The sequence below is a fragment of the Ips typographus genome, linkage group LG1 (genome assembly GCF_016097725.1).
Source record: "Ips typographus isolate SLU linkage group LG1, UJ_Ityp_2.0, whole genome shotgun sequence".
Lineage (NCBI taxonomy): Eukaryota > Metazoa > Arthropoda > Insecta > Coleoptera > Curculionidae > Ips > Ips typographus.
In genome coordinates, this window is record NC_138422.1 from 26,720,445 (window position 1) to 26,741,817 (window position 21,373).

A 21,373-nucleotide genomic window follows, 5' to 3' on the forward strand; every position below is an offset into this window, starting at 1 on the left:
AAATTGACTTCTACATTACATATGTGCAATAAATTGTAGCATCTCTAAGAAATTCAGACTGTTTTTAGTGCTTTTTAAGACTGAAAAATCCAAAAGTCAAGTTTCTTCAGTAATAAAAGTAAAAAATGTTGGTACCAAATGCTACAATAATAGTCTTGAGAACTAATTTTTAGAAATAAAATAGTCCGAAAATTTAATTTACTTCTAGACTTGCTGTCCAGTCCAGAAAATTCAGTTGTACACCAATTAAAGTCTTGAAAATATACTTTTGGACTCTCTTTTGTCCTAGTAAGGTCCGTTCTAGCATTAAAAGTCAACTTTTATACTATTTTTAGTAGTAAAAAATGAGTTTCATGCACCATACAATCTTTGTCTTGATTTCCGGACTTTTTTTAGTTCTTGAATGCCAGTTTCAGACACTCAACCAGGATGGCAGTCTGAGAAAGCGAATCATAAGACCATTCCTAGTAGTAAAAAAGTTTTTAGGCTATTGAGTACAAATTTGGACTTTCACTCACAATTTTGACATCGTATTCTGGCTATTCAGGAAAAATAATATTAATATAATATTCCACTTTGATAAATATTAATTAAAATATAAAGAATCACCACTTTAAACACTTTTTTATCAAATCATTTTGTATTTAAAAATACATAAAGTTTCTAAAAGAATCATAGCCAGCCATTTCACTCAGAAAAAGAACTACATTTTTCAATACTTGAAACAAATTGCATCAAAGTTTTTCTTCTGGTTTGAGTTGTACAATCATCTCTAACTGCTCCCAGATATTCCTGCACAGCTCTCTATCTTTCAGAACTCGAATACTCGGATAAATATTGGACATTCCCACACCCCAGAAAAATTGTCCTGTTGTGTTTCGATGTTTTGCTGAAACCGCCAATTCCACAATTCCTGCAGCACCTTCATCGATTTCCTGCCAAACAGCACGTAAAACAACTCTAGCATTTTAGTTTAAATGGTAACTTACCCGTCCGTACAAAAAAGTGAGCAGTACAAAGAAAGCTTGAAAAGCTTTTCCATAAGTGTTGAGCAATTCATTTCTGGTGATCGTGTAAGTTTTCACTAAGCCAGGGTGAATGGAGTTGCATTTGATGCCAAACTTCCACAATTTCTCAGCTAAAATATTAGAAACCAGCACTTGTAATATTTTGGTGTCACCGTTACGACTGATATGCTCCACAACAGCGCATTCCTTAATTTTAGTTCGTTTTGTTAAAGTTTCTTCACTTAAATTATGACAAAACGCTAGGATCGAAGTTGTGAAAATTATTCTTGGGTCATCAGACTTCTTCAATAAATCTGCAATTCACTTTTAATTAAATCTTGTTGCAGATACAGTTTACTAGACTAACCGATAAGCAAATGGGTGAGTAAAAATGAAGAAACAATATTAGTTTGGAGAAGGGAATCTACTTCATCATCTTCAATCAATGGACTCAAGTCAAACAAAACCTCGGCGTTGTTAACCAAAATGTCAATTTTGTTTTCTGTTTTCAGAATGTCATTGGCGAATTTTCGTACTGAGGTAAACGATTTCAAGTCCAAGTGTTTCACAACTATGTTACTGTTTGAGGTTTCTTGTAGTAAATATTTACTCAACTTGTTTGAGGAAGTTCTGCAGGCTACTATAACCCGACAACCTCTGCTAGCCAGACATTTGGAGACTTCAAGTCCAATACCTGAAAAAATGCACACAACAGATATAATTTTCAGTGTCAGTTTTGAACGGTAAAAGGAGAGTCTTCTTCATGTAATCTAATGTTTGAAATAGTTTGTTAGTTTTTTTACGTATTTTAAATTTGGTTTAATATAATAGAATTTATTTAGCCTAGGTAAGTTGATGATGTGTATCATTAATTACCTACATTGGACAACATTTAATAAGTAGTACATCAATAATTTACCTAATTATTTCCTATTTGAAATTCATATAAAAATTAAACAGTTATCTGCTGATAGACTGGTTTGTTTTTTTTGCTAATATTGAATAGTTTTTTTGTAAAACGAATTTAGTAAAGTTATATGTTTTGACCTTTCAATTCATTGAGACTTCTTTGAATACATTCATTTAGGAATTACCATACTGAACTTTGAGTTTAAATAATTATTAAATTTTGATGTATAACTGTATAATTTTCTTTTTTCTACTTGCTGAGCTTGTTTAACTTCACAACTTACCATTTTGCAATTTTGCAATACTTTCAATGTTTAGTTTTATTTCCTTTAACATCTCTATAAGCTGTTTTTGTATGAGTTAAAAGCATTCAACAATTTTAAAAAGTTTAAAAAAAGTTTTAAACAAAATAACACAATTTTTTAAAAAAAATTTGTTGTTATGAAATGTATCAAATACCGAATAACTATACAATAAGTCTGTAAATTACATTAGTTATATTTTTTAATATTTGAAGTAAGTAGTTTGATAATAAATTGTAATGTTGCTGAAAATCCCAATGTACCAATATTTGTTATCTCGAAAACGGATTTTATATTTGTTTCAAAATGGTTAATGATTTAGTAGACTAAAAACTTAACAAGTAAAAGTAAAAACATACCTGTACTACCACCAATAACTAAAGCAACTTTTCCTATAAGACATTCGGGCCCACTATAAGGTTTCATTGCAGTGATGCACATCACAATTTTCGAAATTACCATAAACAACAGCAAACCTACTAAAAAGTTTACCGCCATTATCACTGACTAAGGTAATGGTCAATGGATGTCTAAACACTAGTAAAGTCTTGCTTAAGTGAGTTTACTAGTTCAGTGTGTAAAGTAATTAATAATTTTTGTTCCTCGTTTTTCACTTCCTTAATTGTACGTAAAAGTAGGTACAAATCATATAAAAATAATTTGCAACTTTTAATTGTTATTTTGTACATAAAAAAAATGTGAATAATCATGTGTGTAGTGATTTTATGCAATATGTTTTAAAAAAAATGAATTCTTGGTAAGTGGCAGGTAATATTAGAAAAATATAAGTTACTTATGTGTGTGTATCATTTTACAAAATTGATGATCTAGTTTTAAAAAATGTCCTTCCTGTCTGACTATTTGCTGAGAAGAGTTTGTGGCAATAACCAAAAAAAAGTAAACTTGTTAATGACTTTTTCCTCAGTCTCGGAATAACGATAAACTGATTAGGAATTACCAATAATTAATAAGTTAAAAAACGCTAAATTCGGTTATTATTTACTTGTTTTTGTAAATTTTTACAGATACTTCTTTCAGAGGTAAAATATTGCAATATGGCATTACTAAAGTTTGGTTTTCTGATAAAACCAAGTGGTTGAAAAGTTGTATATCCTTCCGTATCTAGTTAACAGTTAACAATACCCATACATGTTAGAACAAAGATCCACTCTTGAGTTCTTTAGGAATACAGGATTGATTAGTTAAAACTAAATGAGGACATATTAATTAGGTAAAGCCAAAAAAATCAGTTGATGTTGCCAATACCAGTTATTAACTGAGTGGTGGAACAAAGCATAAAGAAAACTCTAACAATCTTCAACCTAATTACTGTATTTGTTATCTGTGCTAGTGAAGACATAATTATCATAATGACTGTTTATGACTGCTTCTTGCGTAATTAATCGATTCAACTATTTACAAACACCAAATAACCGACCTAAAACCGAAACGATGTAATCAAAATAGTGCCAATCAATTTACTTCAAGCTACAAGTATTACACTACTTTTTACTAAAAAAAGTACCTCATAAACTTGGTATACAGCCCGATTTTTCTTTCTGACCTGGGTTTTTCCTCAAAATCTCCGAACATGTAATATGCAAATTCACCTAAAATCTGCGAGAGCAAAAACCTACCATATTCAGTAATATAGGGTTTTTCTCTTAAATAATAACTTCCCCTTTGCCCTAAATAAGTTTACCGCATCGATATTTTTCAGGTGTTTTGTCGTTGCCTGAAACGATTTTGGTAAATTCGATATAAAAAAGTTTGAAACTGGAACATTGTTGATTAGGTTTATTTCCAGTTGAAATGTTTTATATAAACAGGGCTTTTCAAACAACTTTCCGGATTACCAGATACAAATTTAATATGTACAGATTTGTACTGATACAAATAATTGAACTCCAATAAAATTTCATAAGTAAAATGTTTGAATTATTTGACAAAAAAGTCAAGTGATGAGTAAAGTGAAATTTAAAATACTGCTGCATTTGTTTTTATTTGAAAAATGCATAATGCAAATAACAAATATTTAAAATCCCCTTTAGTGGAAAAATAGAAATAAACCAAACAGAAGGAACTAAATAGAATTTTACAGAATGTGACTAAAAGAGCTTTGGCAAAAATTCTGATTTCACTCCAAATGTAAAGTTTAGAGTTTCTTTTAGTTTCAGTATTTTGTTCATATTTATACTCAAATCACTTGTGGAACTAATTCTAATTGAGGGGTTGGGTTAGATCAGTTCAGATTTAAAGCCACAAGACTTTTGAATTAATTTTTTGTTGGTAGGTAATGTAGGTATACATTTTAGAGACGTCTTGAATATGTTAACGTTTCAAGGGGGAGAAATTCAAATATTTCACACCAAAGTATACCAATTGACTATTAAACTATAACAGTTTTAGACTAAAGTTGAAAGTGTATTTAATTTTAGCTTGTTCTATCATAACCACTACTCAAACAGAACTAAAGTGAAAACACAAACCATACCGATCAAAGCAATTTATGGTCACATCCCATGTAGTTTAAAACTCCGGAGCACCATTTGTTGATTTACGTTCCTTTCGATAACCTTTAAAGAAGTTTTCCGTGTGTTATAAAGTTTGTAAAATGTTATCATTTCGTTCAGTTGATTGTGGTTATCGAAGGGACAAAGTTCGATTTCTTTGAATCTGAAAGGCTTTGAGAGGCTGATGGGTTAATGGACGCTTTTTTCAAAGAACTTTTACTGAAATGGATTAAGGTTTTAAAGCGTGGAAGTTTGAATAAAAGCTACCTAAATAATGCACATATACATAAAGGAAATTTTATAGGAAAAGCATTTTCTAGAAAATGTTTTTTTATTTAAACCCGGTGGGTAGTTTTTTAATGAATTTTTATTTTATTTTATCCTTCCTTTTTCCTTCTTCCTTTTTTTTTAAGTAGGTATATTTTCTATTTTAACTTTAGTCTATTCTAATGTGGTTTTTTGTATCTGGAACCGGCAATTTTTATTATAAATTTTTATTTTGCTCATTAAGGGTTTTAATGCACAGCAAAAGGTATATTTATACCAAAGGACCTTAAATTAGGTGAAATAACCACTTTGAACCTTTCGAAAATTGAAAAAATGGCATTTTTTATCAAAATTTTCAATTTTTTATGTTGCTCCAAAAGGGTTCCAATGCACAACAAAGGGCATATTTATAACTAAAAACCTCAAATTAGGTAAAATAAGCACTAAAAAAGAATTTAAAATTTTTTAATTTTTCGAAAAAATTGAAAAAATGGGGGTATTAGAGGTCTTTTTTAGGTAATTTTCATAATTCAATATCTCGTTGACGTGAAGAGTTAGAGAGGCGAGTTTTGGCTCATTTTGTAGTATTTTTTATCGTCTTTCTAATAAAAGTTTACCGAAATCGATAGGAGTATAAATAAAAGAGTTGTAACCTTTCAAAAATACAAAAAATTACAGTTTTGGCAAAAAGTGCATTTTTGGCAAATTTTTATTTTGCTCCTTTTGATAAGGGTTCCAATGCACAGCAAAGGGTATATTTATACCAAAGGACCTCATATTAGGTAAAATAACCACTTTGAACCTTTCAAAAATTCGAAAAATGACATTTTTTGGCAAAATTTTCAAATTTCTTTATTGCTCCAAAAGGGTTCCAATGCACAGCAAAAGGCATATTTATAACTAAAAACCTTAAATTAGGTAAAATATGCTAATAATAAGTTTTAAATCTAGCATTGATATAAGCCTACAAATATATAATACAGTCAGGCTTTTTTTTTATTTAATTTACAATTAGTGGTTAAAAGTTCAAGGAAATTTTTTTTTCAAATTTATATTTTGAATACAGTTTGACAATATTTTATAGTAACAAACATGAAAATACTCGTATGTAGCAGCAAAAATTAATAATTAATATCTCTTTTTTTTGTAATTTCCGATAACAAACTAGATGAAATTGATATGTTTTATTGTCGTTTTTAATCGCAGTTGTGCGTTTTTTTCGTGTCCGCGAACCAAAATTGTTTTAAACCAATTTATACGAAATTTAGCATTTGAATTGTCAATATTATGTACACTGTATTTCGGCATATGTCTAACCGAATCGTGTGTGTGCATTTTATGAATACATTACGTAACTGTTGTGGGAGTAATAATTGTCATCTCCCACAAACTATGTTCGGTTTCCGTTTTTGCCACTCTACGGACAAATTAATTAACATTCTGTATGGTATTATAAAAAGCAGTTTGTTGTGCAACTCACATAGTAATTAATATATTTCCAAAGTGTTTCGTGACCTGTAGATTCGTTTAAGCTGTTCGATAACCGATCAACTAAAGTACACTAAGGTGCTAGAAGCAATTTAAACAAAAAGATGAAAACAGTTACCTTCCTAATAATCCTAAGAAAAAAAGATTATGAGCGATAAAGATGACACTTTAAATTGTTTTGTCTCTAATTAAAAAACTTTTTACTTATTGATCATATTAGGCTTTTGTATTGTTTTTTGATATGTCTGAAACAAAGAGGAATGAAGATAATCTGAGAGAGGTCTAGTTTCAAATTGAAGAATTGAATTCCATCACTTCCAAGTAGACGTTTCGCAATGCACAACTGCTTCTTCAGGTTGATTTTAGTATCTTTACAGAAGCACAGAAATAGTAAAATTACAATTGACTTTATTTACCGCAAGTTATTTAAACTGATCATTACATTTCTCATCTCATTTGTCTGAAACTAATAATTAGAACTTCCTACTATATCATTAAAAATAGTTCCGCCAATTTAGGACAAGGTAAATCTAGTTGGGGGTACAGCTAATTTACCTATTTCTTGACATTTCCATTGATTCCAAAAAATCTTCAGGAGTTTGTCATGACATACTCAGTCATTCGTGGCTTTGACTTCCAACACGATCTTCATAACTGAAGATACCTTTTAGCAACAATGTACAAAATAACAAAGATTTTCAGTATAAATGGAAAATAAAAAGACTGTATATTTCATAAATTGTTACAAAAATATTTTATTAATAGTTGAACGTTTAGGAATTTCAAACCTATAAGGTGGTTCTTCAGTTTCCACGATCCAGATTGTTCCAGTTGGAGCTTTCTCTATTATCTTCATTAACGATACAGCCACATGCGCAGCTCTGAAACCAAAATTTGAGCACCTATCTCGTTTTATTAGATGAAACGAACGTACGATTGCATAGGTCCAAGTCCAGAAATTGCTTTTAACACTAAGTCAACATGAAATTGCGAAATAGCGCCTGGAAGTAGGCTTTGGTGTATAGGAGTGCGGGTATATCCTGGACAAATTGCCACGACTTTAACTCCAGTTCTTTCGTGATGAGCTGGATGTCCTAAACCTAAAGTTAGGCCGTGAACACCAAATTTGGTCGCACTGTAAATTGGTATTCCTTCTGACGCTTCCACCCCAGTAATTGACGACATGTTGATTACTACTCCTTCGGATCCTGACTTGTATTTGGAGATATAGTTTTCCATGGCGAGCATTGTACCGTGAATTGCACTTTTCTAGTTAGCAAAGAGTCAATAGATATATTATTTATTCAGCGAGCTTGTGATAATAACCATTGTTTCTTTTAGTGATGTTGTCGTGTCCAAAAGTAATATTGTACAAGAACACTTGACGTTAAAAATTCATATAACATTAATGTACGAATAATAAAGTATTATTTACACATATGAAGCTTATTAATTTCTGCGACGTTTCATGGTCTTCCCTCTTTAGCATTTTGTTAATATTTTCTAGTATTAAGTACTGGAGAAAATTATAGGTATATATTTTTTAAAGAGTGTAGTTTCTGCCACACTTTCAGGGTTTAAGTAAAAATAAACCTCTACAAACCTCTTGCTTAAAGTGAGTGTTGATTTGATGAAAGTTTTAGGTGGTCTTGATTCTTGATGGCTTGAAGCCATATCTAAAATTTCTGCGGCTATAAAGAATCAGTTTGATACATTTTCATTGTTTAAGTATGGTTTGATTGTAGTGCATTATTTAGTTTTAGTGAACAAGCCTTGAAAACCCTTACCAAATTTATGTCCACTTCTTTGCTCCAGTTGGCATCGTTAAATATTCCAGCGTTGTTGATTAAAATATCAATGTTGCCAAACTTCTCGATCGTCAGTTTGAAGACATCTAAGAGTATTGGGAAATGTCAATATAAATTACTGAAACGTATTGCCTAATATACGTGTGATACATTTTTAAATACTCTTGACTAAAGTACTTACTTTCGAATTCTTCATAAGCACTGACATCAGCTTTGACAAATAGAATCTTGCCCTTAGAATACTTTGTTTCATATTCCTCGGTCATTTTAATTCCATTTTCTTCGGAAATGTCGGCAATAGTAACCCCCTAACGCAAATCAATATTCTTGATCCAACTGATAATATTCACTACTACCTTGACTCCTTTTTCAAGTAGCTGACCAACGAAACAGTAACCCAAACCGGATGCTCCTCCAGTTACTATAGCAACTTTTCCAGTTATATCAAAATTAGCCATAATATGGTCAAAAAACACCCCGTTCTATTACTTAAATAATACTAATCGCACAAACACTTAACGCCGACTAGCGCCGATTTTATGTCAATACTACTATCTAATAGACTAATATCTACTATGTAATAGCCAACTTTATATAGCAAATTACAATGTAACTACTCAAATTTTAATAACAAATTATATAAATATCCTTATCATCGGTATTGCGTTCATATGAAGCATAACTGTAATACGAGATTATATTCTTTTTGTCAAACATAGCGTCAAAGCGATTTGGGGTACGTAAACTGCATTTTAAATCATACGTCAACAATGCAGAAACAGCAATTTTTTTGTGTCGGTTTTCGATTACACTTTTAAACAGAACTAAACCAAAAAGTGAACAATTTACAAATACATTTTTGGAATTTTGGAACGTTCAGGCATTTCAAACTTGTACGCTGGTTCTCCATCTTCCACTATCCACATTGTTCCTGATGGAGCTTTCTCTATAATTTTTATTAAATTTACTGCCACGTGTTCGGGTCTACAACAAGAAAGCATTAAGTCCTAAGCCTATTTAAGCTCAAATTAACATACATTTGTATTCCATAATCATCATACGCTATTCTTAACATATCTGTATAGCATGGGGAAAATGTTTCTGGATAAAAAAGTTTTACCACACGGGGTAAGGTTATTCCCGGACCAATCCCAATTACTTTCACTCCAGTTCTTTCGTAATGTCTTGGAAGACCCCAAGCAAAAGTTAACCCGAGTATAGCAAATTTGGTTGCAGTGTAAACTGGTATGCCTGCTTCGGGCGTTACTCCAGCTATGGAAGATATGTTGATTACAACTCCTTCAGATCCTGATTTGTGTTTGGGTATATATTTGTCCAGTGCTAGCATAGTTCCGTGGATTGTCCCTTTCTAAGTCATAGGGTTAGCATTTGAAAACAAGCAATCAGAGTAACTTACCAAATTGATGTCCACTTCTTTACTCCAAATTTTGTCATTATATATTCCTGCGTTGTTTATTAAAATGTCAATATTTCCGAACTTTTCAATTGTCATTCTGAATGCATCTAGAATAAGATGAGAGTATATTTAGTAATAATTCCTAAATGAAGTGAAAGATGCAATCATCAATCTACTTAAAGAACATCAGCTGAATTTTAATTGCAATATCTCGGAAGTATGAAGAGATGAGAAGCTAGTTTTGACTCGTTTTGCTTTTTCGAATATTGTTTAAATAAAAGAAGGTATTGGGGCCTTTAAAAAGTTCGAAAAATGTGATTTTTTTTGTACCAAATTTTGGTAGTTTTTACCTGGTTTTGATAGGCACATGGTAATGCAGGAGAAAGAGGTAACTGTCGTACAATTTTTAAAATCTCTAAGATCAGAAAATTGTGATTAGGGATGTAGTAAGAAAAACTACAGCGATAAATAGAAAAATATTTCGAGTTACATGGTGTTCGATTTGAAAATCAATAAACATAAAATAGCAACAACTTATAATATATTTCAACAAAAAATACTCACTATCAAACTCTTCATAATTAGTTACATCAGTTTTAATAAAGAGAATCCTGTTTTTGGAGTACTTCTGCTCATATTCTTGGGACACTTTAGAACCATTTTCGTCAGACACATCCGCAATAGTAACCCCCTGATAGGAATTATTAATTATTTATACGGCAAGTGACTTAAACCATTTTTTATTCACGAAAAGAACAATTAGATTCACGAGCGTAGCGAGTGGCCTGTTTTTCGAGTGAATAAACCGGTTTAAGTCACGTGTTTTATACAATATTTTATTAAATTTCGACATATTAAATATATAAAAAAAACTAAAATTTCAGTTCTATTAAATTTCTTGTTTGTTTACATCTGTAAATAGGCGAATGTCCATTATGTGTATTATTTTATTCTTATTGATGCAATTTTATTGATGCTCCTTTTTCGAGTAGATGACCAACAAAGTGATAACCCATACCGGATGCTCCTCCCGTTACTATAGCAACTTTTCCGGATATATCAAAACTAGCCATGTTGTTCGTAAAGCACAACGGACAATTAGTAAAACTTTACTTATAGCACAGTGTTGTGCACAATGATATTTGCTGTTATTTTAGGAAAGTGTCAATGTTTTTGGTATTTAAACACTTACTTTTAGTGCTTATTTCTCACGTGACTAAATTATATTTCTCGTACTAATACATAGGTTTTACTGATATACTACTTTATGAGTACATAGTTACTGTGTAAACATAGATAAATGTTAATTTTACAATAAACTGAATAATTACTTCTATGAGTTTACATTGTTGTTTATTTTTCTGTCAACAATTATTTAACACGTGTTGAACCTAGATTACAGATGACCTTATCTGACATTGAATGGTTTAGTGTCTATGCTGAAAATGAAAATAATTTAAAAATTTTTTGTCTGTGTTATCTAGCTGTGATTTTTGGACAAAACGTTACTGACTATGCTCGCTTAATAATAAATTTGAAATTATGATAAGTATGTTAATTTCTGGGGTTTGATTATTGGATTTTGACACCTTACTTTAAATTTCTACCATTAATCCAAAGTTATGTCGTCTGTGGTGTTAATTTTAAATTTTCTCAATTTTTTACTGCGATTTATACAATATTTCAAGATTTTTCAAAGATCTGTAACACTTGATTGATTTCGCTTTCAAAACGCTATTTCTGTGTTTAATAGGCTCTGGGTAGGGCTTCCAAGTCCCGGGACTAGAAAGCTATTCGGGACTTCAGACTGAATTGAAAAATCCCGGGACTGGTACGATGGTCCTGAAAAATATGGAAACTAAACAAAAAATAATGTTTTTATGGTAATTAATATATCAAGGACATTATTTTATCAATAATGACACCTATTAAGGTCAATTATCTAAGAAATAATGCCATAGGGCATATGGTATCTTATTTACTATAAAAGCATAACTAAGCTAGAAAATGATAAAATAGTATAATAGAAAAGTTTTGAAATATTCTGCATGTGATTATGCACCAGTCATATTGCAAACACATTTGATTTTGATTTATAAATGTTTTGATTTACGTATCCTTTTTCTTATTTTCAATAAAACTGCATTTAAAAACATCCTGTCCACGAGGAAACAAAAACTAATTATTTATTTACTAAATATATAGTTTTTTTATTTTAACAATTATCATCAAATGGGTAGTTTTTATTTTATACAGTGTGTTTCATCCAAAATTGGTTTTACATGTATTGGGATCTCGGTAACTTATCATCGGTATTGCGTTCATATGAAGCAATTGTCTGATACAAACGATATTTTGTAACTGTAGTAGATTATATTCTTTTCGTGAAAACACGCTGTACCACCAAACTGTCCTGCAAAACAAGCAGTATGTAAGAGTTGTCGAAGGCAAATATCTACAAGAAGCGCTTTCTTGCACTATAATGCTTTTTGGGGTTCGTAAACTGCATTTTAAATCATAAGTGAACAATGCAGAAACAGCAATTTTTTTTGTACACATTTAAACGGAACTAAACCAACAGTGATAAACAATTTACAAACAAATTTTTGGAATTTTGGAACGTTCAGGCATTTCAAACTTGTACGCTGGTTCTCCATCTTCCACTATCCACATAGTTCCTGATGGAGCTTTCTCTATAATTTTTATTAAATTTTCTGCCACGTCTTCGGGCCTACAACCAGAAAGCATTAAGTCCTAAGTCTATTTAAACTCCAATTAACATACATTTGCGTTCCACAGGCATCAAAAACTACTTTTAAGATATCCGCATAGCATGAGGAAAATGTTCCTGGATAAACGGGTTTTACCAGACGGGTTTTGGTTATTCCTGGACAAATCCCAATTACTTTCACTCCAGTTCTTTCGTAATGTCTTGGAAGACCCCAAGCGAAAGTTAACCCAAGTATAGCAAATTTGGTTGCAGTGTAAACTGGTATGCCTGCTACAGGCATAACTCCAGCTATGGAAGATAGGTTGATTACAACTCCTTCAGATCCTGATTTGTGTTTGGGTATATATTTGTCCAGTGCCAGCATCGTTCCATGGATTGTCCCTTTCTAAGTCATATTTACCATTTGAAAACAAGCAATCAGAGAAACTTACCAAATTGATGTCCACTTCTTTACTCCAAATTTTGTCATTATATATTCCTGCGTTGTTTATTAAAATGTCAATATTTCCGAACTTTTCGATTGTCATTCTAAATGCATCTAGAATAAGATGAGAGCATATTTAGTAATAATTCCTAAATGAAGTGAAAGCTCAATTTTAATTGCAATATCTCGGAAGTATGAAGAGATGAGAAGCTAGTTTTGGCTCATTTTGTATTTTTCTTGCTTTTTCGAATATCGTTTAAATAAAAGGAGGAATTCGGGCCTTTAAAAAGTTCTAAATAGTTTTTTTTGTATCAAATTTTGGTAGATTTTAGCTAATTTTTACCTGGTTTTGATAGGCACATGGTAATGCAGAAGAAAGAGGTAACTGTCGTACAATTTTTAAAATCTCTAAGATCAGAAAATTGTGATTAGGGATGTAGTAAGAAAAACTACAGCGATAAATTGAAAAATATTTCGAGTTACATGGTGTTCGATTTGAAAATCAATAAACATAAAATAGCAACAATTTCTAATATATTTAAACAAAAAATACTCACTATCAAACTCTTCATAATTAGTTACATCAGTTTTAATAAACAGAATTCTGTTTTTGGAGCACTTCTGCTCATATTCTTGGGACACTTTAGAACCATTTTCCTCAGACACATCCGCAATAGTAACCCCCTGATAAGAATTAACAGTTATTTATACAGCAAGTGACTTAAACCGTTTTTTATTCACGAAAAGAACAATTAGATCCACGAGCGCAGCGAGTGGAGTGTTCTTCGAGTGAATAAACCGGTTTAAGTCACGTGTTTTATACAATATTTTATTAAATTTCGACATATTAAATATATAAAAAAAAACTAAAATTTACAGTTCTATTAAATTTCTTGTTTGTACATCTGTAAATAGGCGAATGTCTATTATGTGTATTATTTTATTCTTATTAATGCAATTTTATGAATTACCTTAGCTCCTTTTTCGAGTAGATGACCAACAAAGTGATAACCCATACCGGATGCTCCTCCCGTTACTATAGCAACTTTTCCGGATATATCAAAAGTAGCCATGTTGTTCGTAAAGCACAACGGACAATTAGTAAAACTTTACTTATAGCACAGTGTTGTGCACAATGATATTGGTGTAATATTAGGAAAGTGTCAATGTTTGTGGTATTTAAACACTTACTTTTAGTGCCTATTTCTCACGTGACTAAATTATATTTCTCGTACTAATACATAGGTTTTACTGATATACTACTTTATGAGTACATAGTTACTGTGTAAACATAGATAAATGTTAATTTTACAATAAACTGAATAATTGCTTCTATGAGTTTATATTGTTGTTTATTTTTCTGTCAACAATTATTTAACACGTGTTGAACCTAGATAACAGATGACCTTATCTGACATTGAATGGTTTAGTGTCTATGCTGAAAATGAAAATAATTTAAAAATTTTTTGTCTGTGTTATCTAGCTGTGATTTTTGGACAAAACGTTACTGACTATGCTCGCTTAATAATAAATTTGAAATTATGATAAGTATGTTAATTTCTGGGGTTTGATTATTGGATTTTGATACCTTACTTTAAATTTCTACCATTAATCCAAAGTTATGTCGTCTGTGGTGTTAATTTTAAATTTTCTCAATTTTTTACTGCGATTTATACAATATTTCAAGATTTTTCAAAGATCTGTAACACTTGATTAATTTCGCTTTCAAAACGCTATTTCTGTGTTTAATAGGCTCTGGGTAGGGCTTCCAAGTCCCGGGACTAGAAAGCTATTCGGGACTTCAGACTGAATTGAAAAATCCCGGGACTGGTACGATGGTCCTGAAAAATATGGAAACTAAACAAAAAATAATGTTTTTATGGTAATTAACATACCAAGGGCATTATTTCATCAATAACGACACCTATTAAGGTCAATTATCTAAGAAATAATGCCATAGGGCACATGGTATCTTAATTACTATAAAAGCATAACTAAACTAGAAAATGATAAAATAATATGATTGAAAAGTTTTGAAATATTCTGCATGTGAATATGCACCAGTCATATTGCAAACACATTTGATTTTGATTTATAAATGTTTTGATTTACGTATCCTTTTTCTTATCTTCAATAAAACTGCATTTAAAAACATCCTGTCCACCAGGAAACAAAAACTAATTATTTATTTACTAAATATATATTTTTTTATTTAACAATTATCATCAAATGGGTAGTTTTTATTTTATACAATGTGTTTCATCCCAAATTGGTTTTACATGTATTGGGATCTCGGTAACTTATCATCGGTATTGCGTTCATATGAAGCAATTGTCTGATACAAACGATATTTTGTAACTGTAATAGATTATATTCTTTTCGTGAAAACGCGCTGTACCACCAAACCGTCCTGCAAAACAAGCAGTATGTAAGAGTTGTCGAAGGCAAATATCTACAAGAAGCGCTTTCTTGCACTATAATGCTTTTTGGGGTTCGTAAACTGCATTTTAAATCATAAGTGAACAATGCAGAAACAGCAATTTTTTTTGTACACATTTAAACGGAACTAAACCAACAGTGATAAACAATTTACAAACAAATTTTTGGAATTTTGGAACGTTCAGGCATTTCAAACTTGTACGCTGGTTCTCCATCTTCCACTATCCACATAGTTCCTGATGGAGCTTTCTCTATAATTTTTATTAAATTTTCTGCCACGTGTTCGGGCCTACAACCAAAAAGCATTAAGTCCTAAGTCTATTTAAACTCCAATTAACATACATTTGCGTTCCACAGGCATCAAAAACTACTTTTAAGATATCCGCATAGCATGAGGAAAATGTTCCTGGATAAACGGGTTTTACCAGACGGGTTTTGGTTATTCCTGGACAAATCCCAATTACTTTCACTCCAGTTCTTTCGTAATGTCTTGGAAGACCCCAAGCGAAAGTTAACCCAAGTATAGCAAATTTGGTTGCAGTGTAAACTGGTATGCCTGCTACAGGCATAACTCCAGCTATGGAAGATAGGTTGATTACAACTCCTTCAGATCCTGATTTGTGTTTGGGTATATATTTGTCCAGTGCCAGCATCGTTCCATGGATTGTCCCTTTCTAAGTCATATTTACCATTTGAAAACAAGCAATCAGAGAAACTTACCAAATTGATGTCCACTTCTTTACTCCAAATTTTGTCATTATATATTCCTGCGTTGTTTATTAAAATGTCAATATTTCCGAACTTTTCGATTGTCATTCTAAATGCATCTAGAATAAGATGAGAGCATATTTAGTAATAATTCCTAAATGAAGTGAAAGCTCAATTTTAATTGCAATATCTCGGAAGTATGAAGAGATGAGAAGCTAGTTTTGGCTCATTTTGTATTTTTCTTGCTTTTTCGAATATCGTTTAAATAAAAGGAGGAATTCGGGCCTTTAAAAAGTTCTAAATAGTTTTTTTTGTATCAAATTTTGGTAGATTTTAGCTAATTTTTACCTGGTTTTGATAGGCACATGGTAATGCAGAAGAAAGAGGTAACTGTCGTACAATTTTTAAAATCTCTAAGATCAGAAAATTGTGATTAGGGATGTAGTAAGAAAAACTACAGCGATAAATTGAAAAATATTTCGAGTTACATGGTGTTCGATTTGAAAATCAATAAACATAAAATAGCAACAATTTCTAATATATTTAAACAAAAAATACTCACTATCAAACTCTTCATAATTAGTTACATCAGTTTTAATAAACAGAATTCTGTTTTTGGAGCACTTCTGCTCATATTCTTGGGACACTTTAGAACCATTTTCCTCAGACACATCCGCAATAGTAACCCCCTGATAAGAATTAACAGTTATTTATACAGCAAGTGACTTAAACCGTTTTTTATTCACGAAAAGAACAATTAGATCCACGAGCGCAGCGAGTGGAGTGTTCTTCGAGTGAATAAACCGGTTTAAGTCACGTGTTTTATACAATATTTTATTAAATTTCGACATATTAAATATATAAAAAAAAACTAAAATTTACAGTTCTATTAAATTTCTTGTTTGTACATCTGTAAATAGGCGAATGTCTATTATGTGTATTATTTTATTCTTATTAATGCAATTTTATGAATTACCTTAGCTCCTTTTTCGAGTAGATGACCAACAAAGTGATAACCCATACCGGATGCTCCTCCCGTTACTATAGCAACTTTTCCGGATATATCAAAAGTAGCCATGTTGTTCGTAAAGCACAACGGACAATTAGTAAAACTTTACTTATAGCACAGTGTTGTGCACAATGATATTGGTGTAATATTAGGAAAGTGTCAATGTTTGTGGTATTTAAACACTTACTTTTAGTGCCTATTTCTCACGTGACTAAATTATATTTCTCGTACTAATACATAGGTTTTACTGATATACTACTTTATGAGTACATAGTTACTGTGTAAACATAGATAAATGTTAATTTTACAATAAACTGAATAATTGCTTCTATGAGTTTATATTGTTGTTTATTTTTCTGTCAACAATTATTTAACACGTGTTGAACCTAGATAACAGATGACCTTATCTGACATTGAATGGTTTAGTGTCTATGCTGAAAATGAAAATAATTTAAAAATTTTTTGTCTGTGTTATCTAGCTGTGATTTTTGGACAAAACGTTACTGACTATGCTCGCTTAATAATAAATTTGAAATTATGATAAGTATGTTAATTTCTGGGGTTTGATTATTGGATTTTGACACCTTACTTTAAATTTCTACCATTAATCCAAAGTTATGTCGTCTGTGGTGTTAATTTTAAATTTTCTCAATTTTTTACTGCGATTTATACAATATTTCAAGATTTTTCAAAGATCTGTAACACTTGATTGATTTCGCTTTCAAAACGCTATTTCTGTGTTTAATAGGCTCTGGGTAGGGCATCCAAGTCCCGGGACTAGAAAGCTATTCGGGACTTCAGACTGAATTGAAAAATCCCGGGACTGGTACGATGGTCCTGAAAAATATGGAAACTAAACAAAAAATAATGTTTTTATGGTAATTAACATACCAAGGGCATTATTTCATCAATAACGACACCTATTAAGGTCAATTATCTAAGAAATAATGCCATAGGGCATATGGTATCTTAATTACTATAAAAGCATAACTAAACTAGAAAATGGTAAAATAATATGATTGAAAAGTTTTGAAATATTCTGCATGTGAATATGCACCAGTCATATTGCAAACACATTTGATTTTGATTTATAAATGTTTTGATTTACGTATCCTTTTTCTTATCTTCAATAAAACTGCATTTAAAAACATCCTGTCCACGAGGAAACAAAAACTAATTATTTATTTACTAAATATATATTTTTTTATTTAACAATTATCATCAAATGGGTAGTTTTTATTTTATACAATGTGTTTCATCCCAAATTGGTTTTACATGTATTGGGATCTCGGTAACTTATCATCGGTTTGCGTTCATATGAAGCAATTGTCTGATACAAACGATATTTTGTAACTGTAATAGATTATATTCTTTTCGTGAAAACACGCTGTACCACCAAACCGTCCTGCAAAACAAGCAGTATGTAAGAGTTGTCGAAGGAAAATATCTACAAGAAGCGCTTTCTTGCACTATAATGCGTTTTGGGGTTCGTAAACTGTTTTTTAAATCATAAGTGAACAATGCAGAAACAGCAATTTTTTTTATACACATTTAAACGGAACTAAACCAACAGTGATAAACAATTTACAAATACATTTTTGGAATTTTGGAACGTTCAGGCATTTCAAACTTGTACGCTGGTTCTCCATCTTCCACTATCCACATTGTTCCTGATGGAGCTTTCTCTATAATTTTTATTAAATTTACTGCCACGTGTTCAGGCCTACAACCAGAAAGCATTCAGTCCTAAGTCTATTTAAACTCCAATTAACATACATTTGCGTTCCACAGGCATCAAAAACTACTTTTAAGATATCCGCATAGCATGAGGAAAATGTTTCTGGATAAACGGGTTTTACCAGACGGGTTTTGGTTATTCCTGGACAAATCCCAATTACTTTCACTCCAGTTCTTTCGTAATGTCTTGGAAGACCCCAAGCAAAAGTTAACCCAAGTATAGCAAATTTGGTTGCAGTGTAAACTGGTATGCCTGCTACAGGCATAACTCCAGCTATGGAGGATAGGTTGATTACAACTCCTTCAGATCCTGATTTGTGTTTGGGTATATATTTGTCCAGTGCTAGCATAGTTCCGTGGATTGTCCCTTTCTAAGTCATATTTAGCATTTGAAAACAAGCAATCAGAGAAACTTACCAAATTGATGTCCACTTCTTTACTCCAAATTTTGTCATTATATATTCCTGCGTTGTTTATTAAAATGTCAATATTTCCGAACTTTTCGATTGTCATTCTGAATGCATCTAGAATAAGATATATTTAGTAATAATTCATAAATGAAGTGAAAGATGCAATCATCAATCTACTTAAAGAACATCAGCTGAATTTTAATTGCAATATCTCGGAAGTATGAAGAGATGAGAAGCTAGTTTTGACTCATTTTGCTTTTTCGAATATCGTTTAAATAAAAGAAGGTAGTGGGGCCTTTAAAAAGTTCGAAAAATGTGATTTTTTTTGTACCAAATTTTGGTAGTTTTTAGGTAATTTTTACCTGGTTTTGATAGGCACATGGTAATGCAGGAGAAAGAGGTAACTGTCAAAATTGTGATTAGGGATGTAGTAAGAAAAACTACAGCGATAAATTGAAAAATATTTCGAGTTACATGGTATTCGATTTGAAAATAAATAAACATAAAATAGCAACAATTTCTAATATATTTAAACAAAAAATACTCACTATCAAACTCTTCATAATTAGTTACATCAGTTTTAATAAACAGAATCCTGTTTTTGGAGTACTTCTGCTCATATTCTTGGGACACTTTAGAACCATTTTCCTCAGACACATCCGCAATAGTAACCCCCTGATAAGAATTAATAGTTATTTATACAGCAAGTGACTTAAACCGTTTTTTATTCACGAAAAGAACAATTAGATGGAGTGTTCTTCGAGTGAATAAACCGGTTTAAGTCACGTGTTTTATACAATATTTTATTAAATTTCGACATATTAAATATATAAAAAAAAACTAAAATTTACAGTTCTATTAAATTTCTTGTTTGTTTACATCTGTAAATAGGCGAATGTCTATTATGTGTATTATTTTATTCTTATTAATACAATTTTATGAATTACCTTAGCTCCTTTTTCGAGTAGATGACCAACAAAGTGATAACCCATACCGGATGCTCCTCCCGTTACTATAGCAACTTTTCCGGATATATCAAAAGTAGCCATGTTGTTCGTAAAGCACAACGGACAATTAGTAAAACTTTACTTATAGCACAGTGTTGTGCACAATGATATTTGCTGTAATATTAGGAAAGTGTCAATGTTTTTGGTATTTAAACACTCACTTTTAGTGCTTATTTCTCACGTGACTAAATTATATTTCTCGTACTAATACATAGATTTTACTGATATACTACTTTGTGAGTACATAGTTACTGTGTAAATATAGATAAATGTTAATTTTGCAATAAACTGAATTATTGTTACTTCTATGAGTTTATATTTTTGTTTATTTTGCCGTCAACAATTATTTAACACGTGTTGAACCTAGATTACAGATTACCTTATCTGAATGGTGTAGTGTCTATGCTGAAAATGAAAATAATTAAAGATTTTTTGTCTGTGTTATCTAGCTGTGATTTTTCGACAAAACGTTACTCACTATGCTCGCTTAATAATAAATTTGAAACTATGATAAGTATGTTAATTTTTGGGGTTTGATTATTGGTTTTTGACACCTTACTTTAAATTTCTACCATTAATCCAAAGTTATGTCGTCTGTGGTATTAATTTTAAATTTTCCCAATTTTTTACTGCGATTTATACCATATTTCAAGATATTTCAAAGATCTGTAATACTTATAGATTGATTTCGCCTTCTAAACCCTATTTCGGTGTTTAATAGGCTCTGGGCTCTGGGTTTCCAAAATTACTAACAAAATATGCAATTTTGAACGCATAGCTTCTTTACAATGGTCAATTAGCCCTTTACCTCATTTGGGGTACGGTCACATATTCACTTTTAAAAATAGAGTCAAGTAAAAACTGTTTATGACAAGTATCGATTTTGTCAAAACAAGTAAGTTTGCATAGATTTGCTCAAAAATGTTCTTTCTTCGCAAACCACAATGCACCAGTAGATCTCTTTGAATATAAACAGGGTATTTTTAGTACCTCTCCGACTAATAGGACTTAATATGATAGAATGGAATAATTCTGAACCACCCTGTGTATTTTTCCACCTAAAACTTCAAAACTAATAAGCAGCATTGGATTATGATATATTTCTCAGAATATTTAAATTCTATCTATTTCATTTAGATTTAGATGAATAAATTAAGTTGTGGTAAAGGTTCCACCAACTTTCCAATAGTTTATTCA

General features: G+C 31.1%; 5 protein-coding genes across 7 annotated transcripts; all 5 read right to left on the minus strand.

The window, feature by feature from the left end:
- Positions 1 to 569: 569 nt before the first annotated feature.
- LOC145733521 (uncharacterized) lies at positions 570 to 2,745 on the minus strand. The gene is made up of 4 exons (XM_081986386.1): positions 2,578 to 2,745; positions 1,375 to 1,701; positions 990 to 1,321; positions 570 to 935 (listed from the first exon to the last, which is right to left on the minus strand). Exons 1-4 carry the CDS (start codon positions 2,714 to 2,716, stop codon positions 735 to 737), a joined length of 999 nt encoding a protein of 332 aa, XP_081842512.1. The 5' UTR covers positions 2,717 to 2,745; the 3' UTR covers positions 570 to 734.
- A 4,445-nt stretch (positions 2,746 to 7,190) lies between these two features.
- LOC145728804 (15-hydroxyprostaglandin dehydrogenase [NAD(+)]-like) lies at positions 7,191 to 8,860 on the minus strand. Its single transcript, XM_081979328.1, has 5 exons — positions 8,651 to 8,860; positions 8,476 to 8,602; positions 8,274 to 8,380; positions 7,421 to 7,755; positions 7,191 to 7,367 (listed from the first exon to the last, which is right to left on the minus strand). Exons 1-5 carry the CDS (start codon positions 8,750 to 8,752, stop codon positions 7,229 to 7,231), a joined length of 810 nt encoding a protein of 269 aa, XP_081835454.1. The 5' UTR covers positions 8,753 to 8,860; the 3' UTR covers positions 7,191 to 7,228.
- A 205-nt stretch (positions 8,861 to 9,065) lies between these two features.
- Positions 9,066 to 14,203, minus strand: LOC145728809 (15-hydroxyprostaglandin dehydrogenase [NAD(+)]-like). Of its 3 annotated transcripts, none has more exons than XM_081979358.1 (5): positions 13,838 to 14,203; positions 10,276 to 10,402; positions 9,712 to 9,818; positions 9,332 to 9,663; positions 9,066 to 9,278 (listed from the first exon to the last, which is right to left on the minus strand). In XM_081979358.1, exons 1-5 carry the CDS (start codon positions 13,937 to 13,939, stop codon positions 9,140 to 9,142), a joined length of 807 nt encoding a protein of 268 aa, XP_081835484.1. In that variant the 5' UTR covers positions 13,940 to 14,203; the 3' UTR covers positions 9,066 to 9,139. The 3 variants fall into 3 exon arrangements, with proteins under 3 accessions (XP_081835484.1, XP_081835467.1, XP_081835476.1); XM_081979341.1 differs by lacking the exons at positions 9,332 to 9,663; positions 9,712 to 9,818; positions 10,276 to 10,402 and adding exons at positions 12,496 to 12,827; positions 12,874 to 12,980; positions 13,424 to 13,550 and having other exon boundaries at positions 13,838 to 14,192; XM_081979350.1 differs by lacking the exons at positions 9,066 to 9,278; positions 9,332 to 9,663; positions 9,712 to 9,818; positions 10,276 to 10,402 and adding exons at positions 12,241 to 12,442; positions 12,496 to 12,827; positions 12,874 to 12,980; positions 13,424 to 13,550 and having other exon boundaries at positions 13,838 to 14,191.
- An 844-nt stretch (positions 14,204 to 15,047) lies between these two features.
- LOC145726101 (15-hydroxyprostaglandin dehydrogenase [NAD(+)]-like) lies at positions 15,048 to 17,327 on the minus strand. The gene is made up of 5 exons (XM_081975049.1): positions 16,990 to 17,327; positions 16,576 to 16,702; positions 16,026 to 16,132; positions 15,648 to 15,979; positions 15,048 to 15,594 (listed from the first exon to the last, which is right to left on the minus strand). Exons 1-5 carry the CDS (start codon positions 17,089 to 17,091, stop codon positions 15,456 to 15,458), a joined length of 807 nt encoding a protein of 268 aa, XP_081831175.1. The 5' UTR covers positions 17,092 to 17,327; the 3' UTR covers positions 15,048 to 15,455.
- An 872-nt stretch (positions 17,328 to 18,199) lies between these two features.
- Positions 18,200 to 20,429, minus strand: LOC145736092 (15-hydroxyprostaglandin dehydrogenase [NAD(+)]-like). The gene is made up of 5 exons (XM_081990346.1): positions 20,117 to 20,429; positions 19,718 to 19,844; positions 19,177 to 19,283; positions 18,799 to 19,130; positions 18,200 to 18,745 (listed from the first exon to the last, which is right to left on the minus strand). The coding sequence occupies exons 1-5, from the start codon at positions 20,216 to 20,218 to the stop codon at positions 18,607 to 18,609; spliced, it is 807 nt and encodes a 268-aa protein (XP_081846472.1). The 5' UTR covers positions 20,219 to 20,429; the 3' UTR covers positions 18,200 to 18,606.
- Between the last annotated feature and the right edge of the window lie 944 nt (positions 20,430 to 21,373).

Excerpts from the sequence above, each read along its gene's own strand:
- LOC145733521 (XM_081986386.1), bottom strand. The coding sequence starts at position 2,716 with ATGGCGGTAAACTTTTTAGTAGGTTTGCTGTTGTTTATGGTAATTTCG. Across the intron at positions 1,702-2,577 it reads AGTTATTGGTGGTAGTACAG|GTATTGGACTTGAAGTCTCC; the intron begins GTATGTTTTTAC and ends GCATTTTTTCAG. Across the intron at positions 1,322-1,374 it reads ACTCACCCATTTGCTTATCG|ATTTATTGAAGAAGTCTGAT; the intron begins GTTAGTCTAGTA and ends AGTGAATTGCAG.
- LOC145728804 (XM_081979328.1), bottom strand. The coding sequence starts at position 8,752 with ATGGCTAATTTTGATATAACTGGAAAAGTTGCTATAGTAACTGGAGGA. Across the intron at positions 8,603-8,650 it reads TACTTGAAAAAGGAGTCAAG|GGGGTTACTATTGCCGACAT; the intron begins GTAGTAGTGAAT and ends GATTTGCGTTAG. Across the intron at positions 7,368-7,420 it reads GGACTTGGACCTATGCAATC|AGCTGCGCATGTGGCTGTAT; the intron begins GTACGTTCGTTT and ends TTTTGGTTTCAG.
- LOC145728809 (XM_081979358.1), bottom strand. The coding sequence starts at position 13,939 with ATGGCTACTTTTGATATATCCGGAAAAGTTGCTATAGTAACGGGAGGA. Across the intron at positions 10,403-13,837 it reads TACTCGAAAAAGGAGCTAAG|GGGGTTACTATTGCGGATGT; the intron begins GTAATTCATAAA and ends AATTCCTATCAG. Across the intron at positions 9,819-10,275 it reads TAATTATGAAGAGTTTGATA|ATGCATTCAGAATGACAATT; the intron begins GTGAGTATTTTT and ends ATCTTATTCTAG.
- LOC145726101 (XM_081975049.1), bottom strand. The coding sequence starts at position 17,091 with ATGGCTACTTTTGATATATCCGGAAAAGTTGCTATAGTAACGGGAGGA. Across the intron at positions 16,133-16,575 it reads TAATTATGAAGAGTTTGATA|ATGCATTTAGAATGACAATC; the intron begins GTGAGTATTTTT and ends ATCTTATTCTAG. Across the intron at positions 15,980-16,025 it reads AAGAAGTGGACATCAATTTG|AAAGGGACAATCCATGGAAC; the intron begins GTAAGTTTCTCT and ends AATATGACTTAG.
- LOC145736092 (XM_081990346.1), bottom strand. The coding sequence starts at position 20,218 with ATGGCTACTTTTGATATATCCGGAAAAGTTGCTATAGTAACGGGAGGA. Across the intron at positions 19,845-20,116 it reads TACTCGAAAAAGGAGCTAAG|GGGGTTACTATTGCGGATGT; the intron begins GTAATTCATAAA and ends AATTCTTATCAG. Across the intron at positions 19,284-19,717 it reads TAATTATGAAGAGTTTGATA|ATGCATTCAGAATGACAATC; the intron begins GTGAGTATTTTT and ends ATCTTATTCTAG.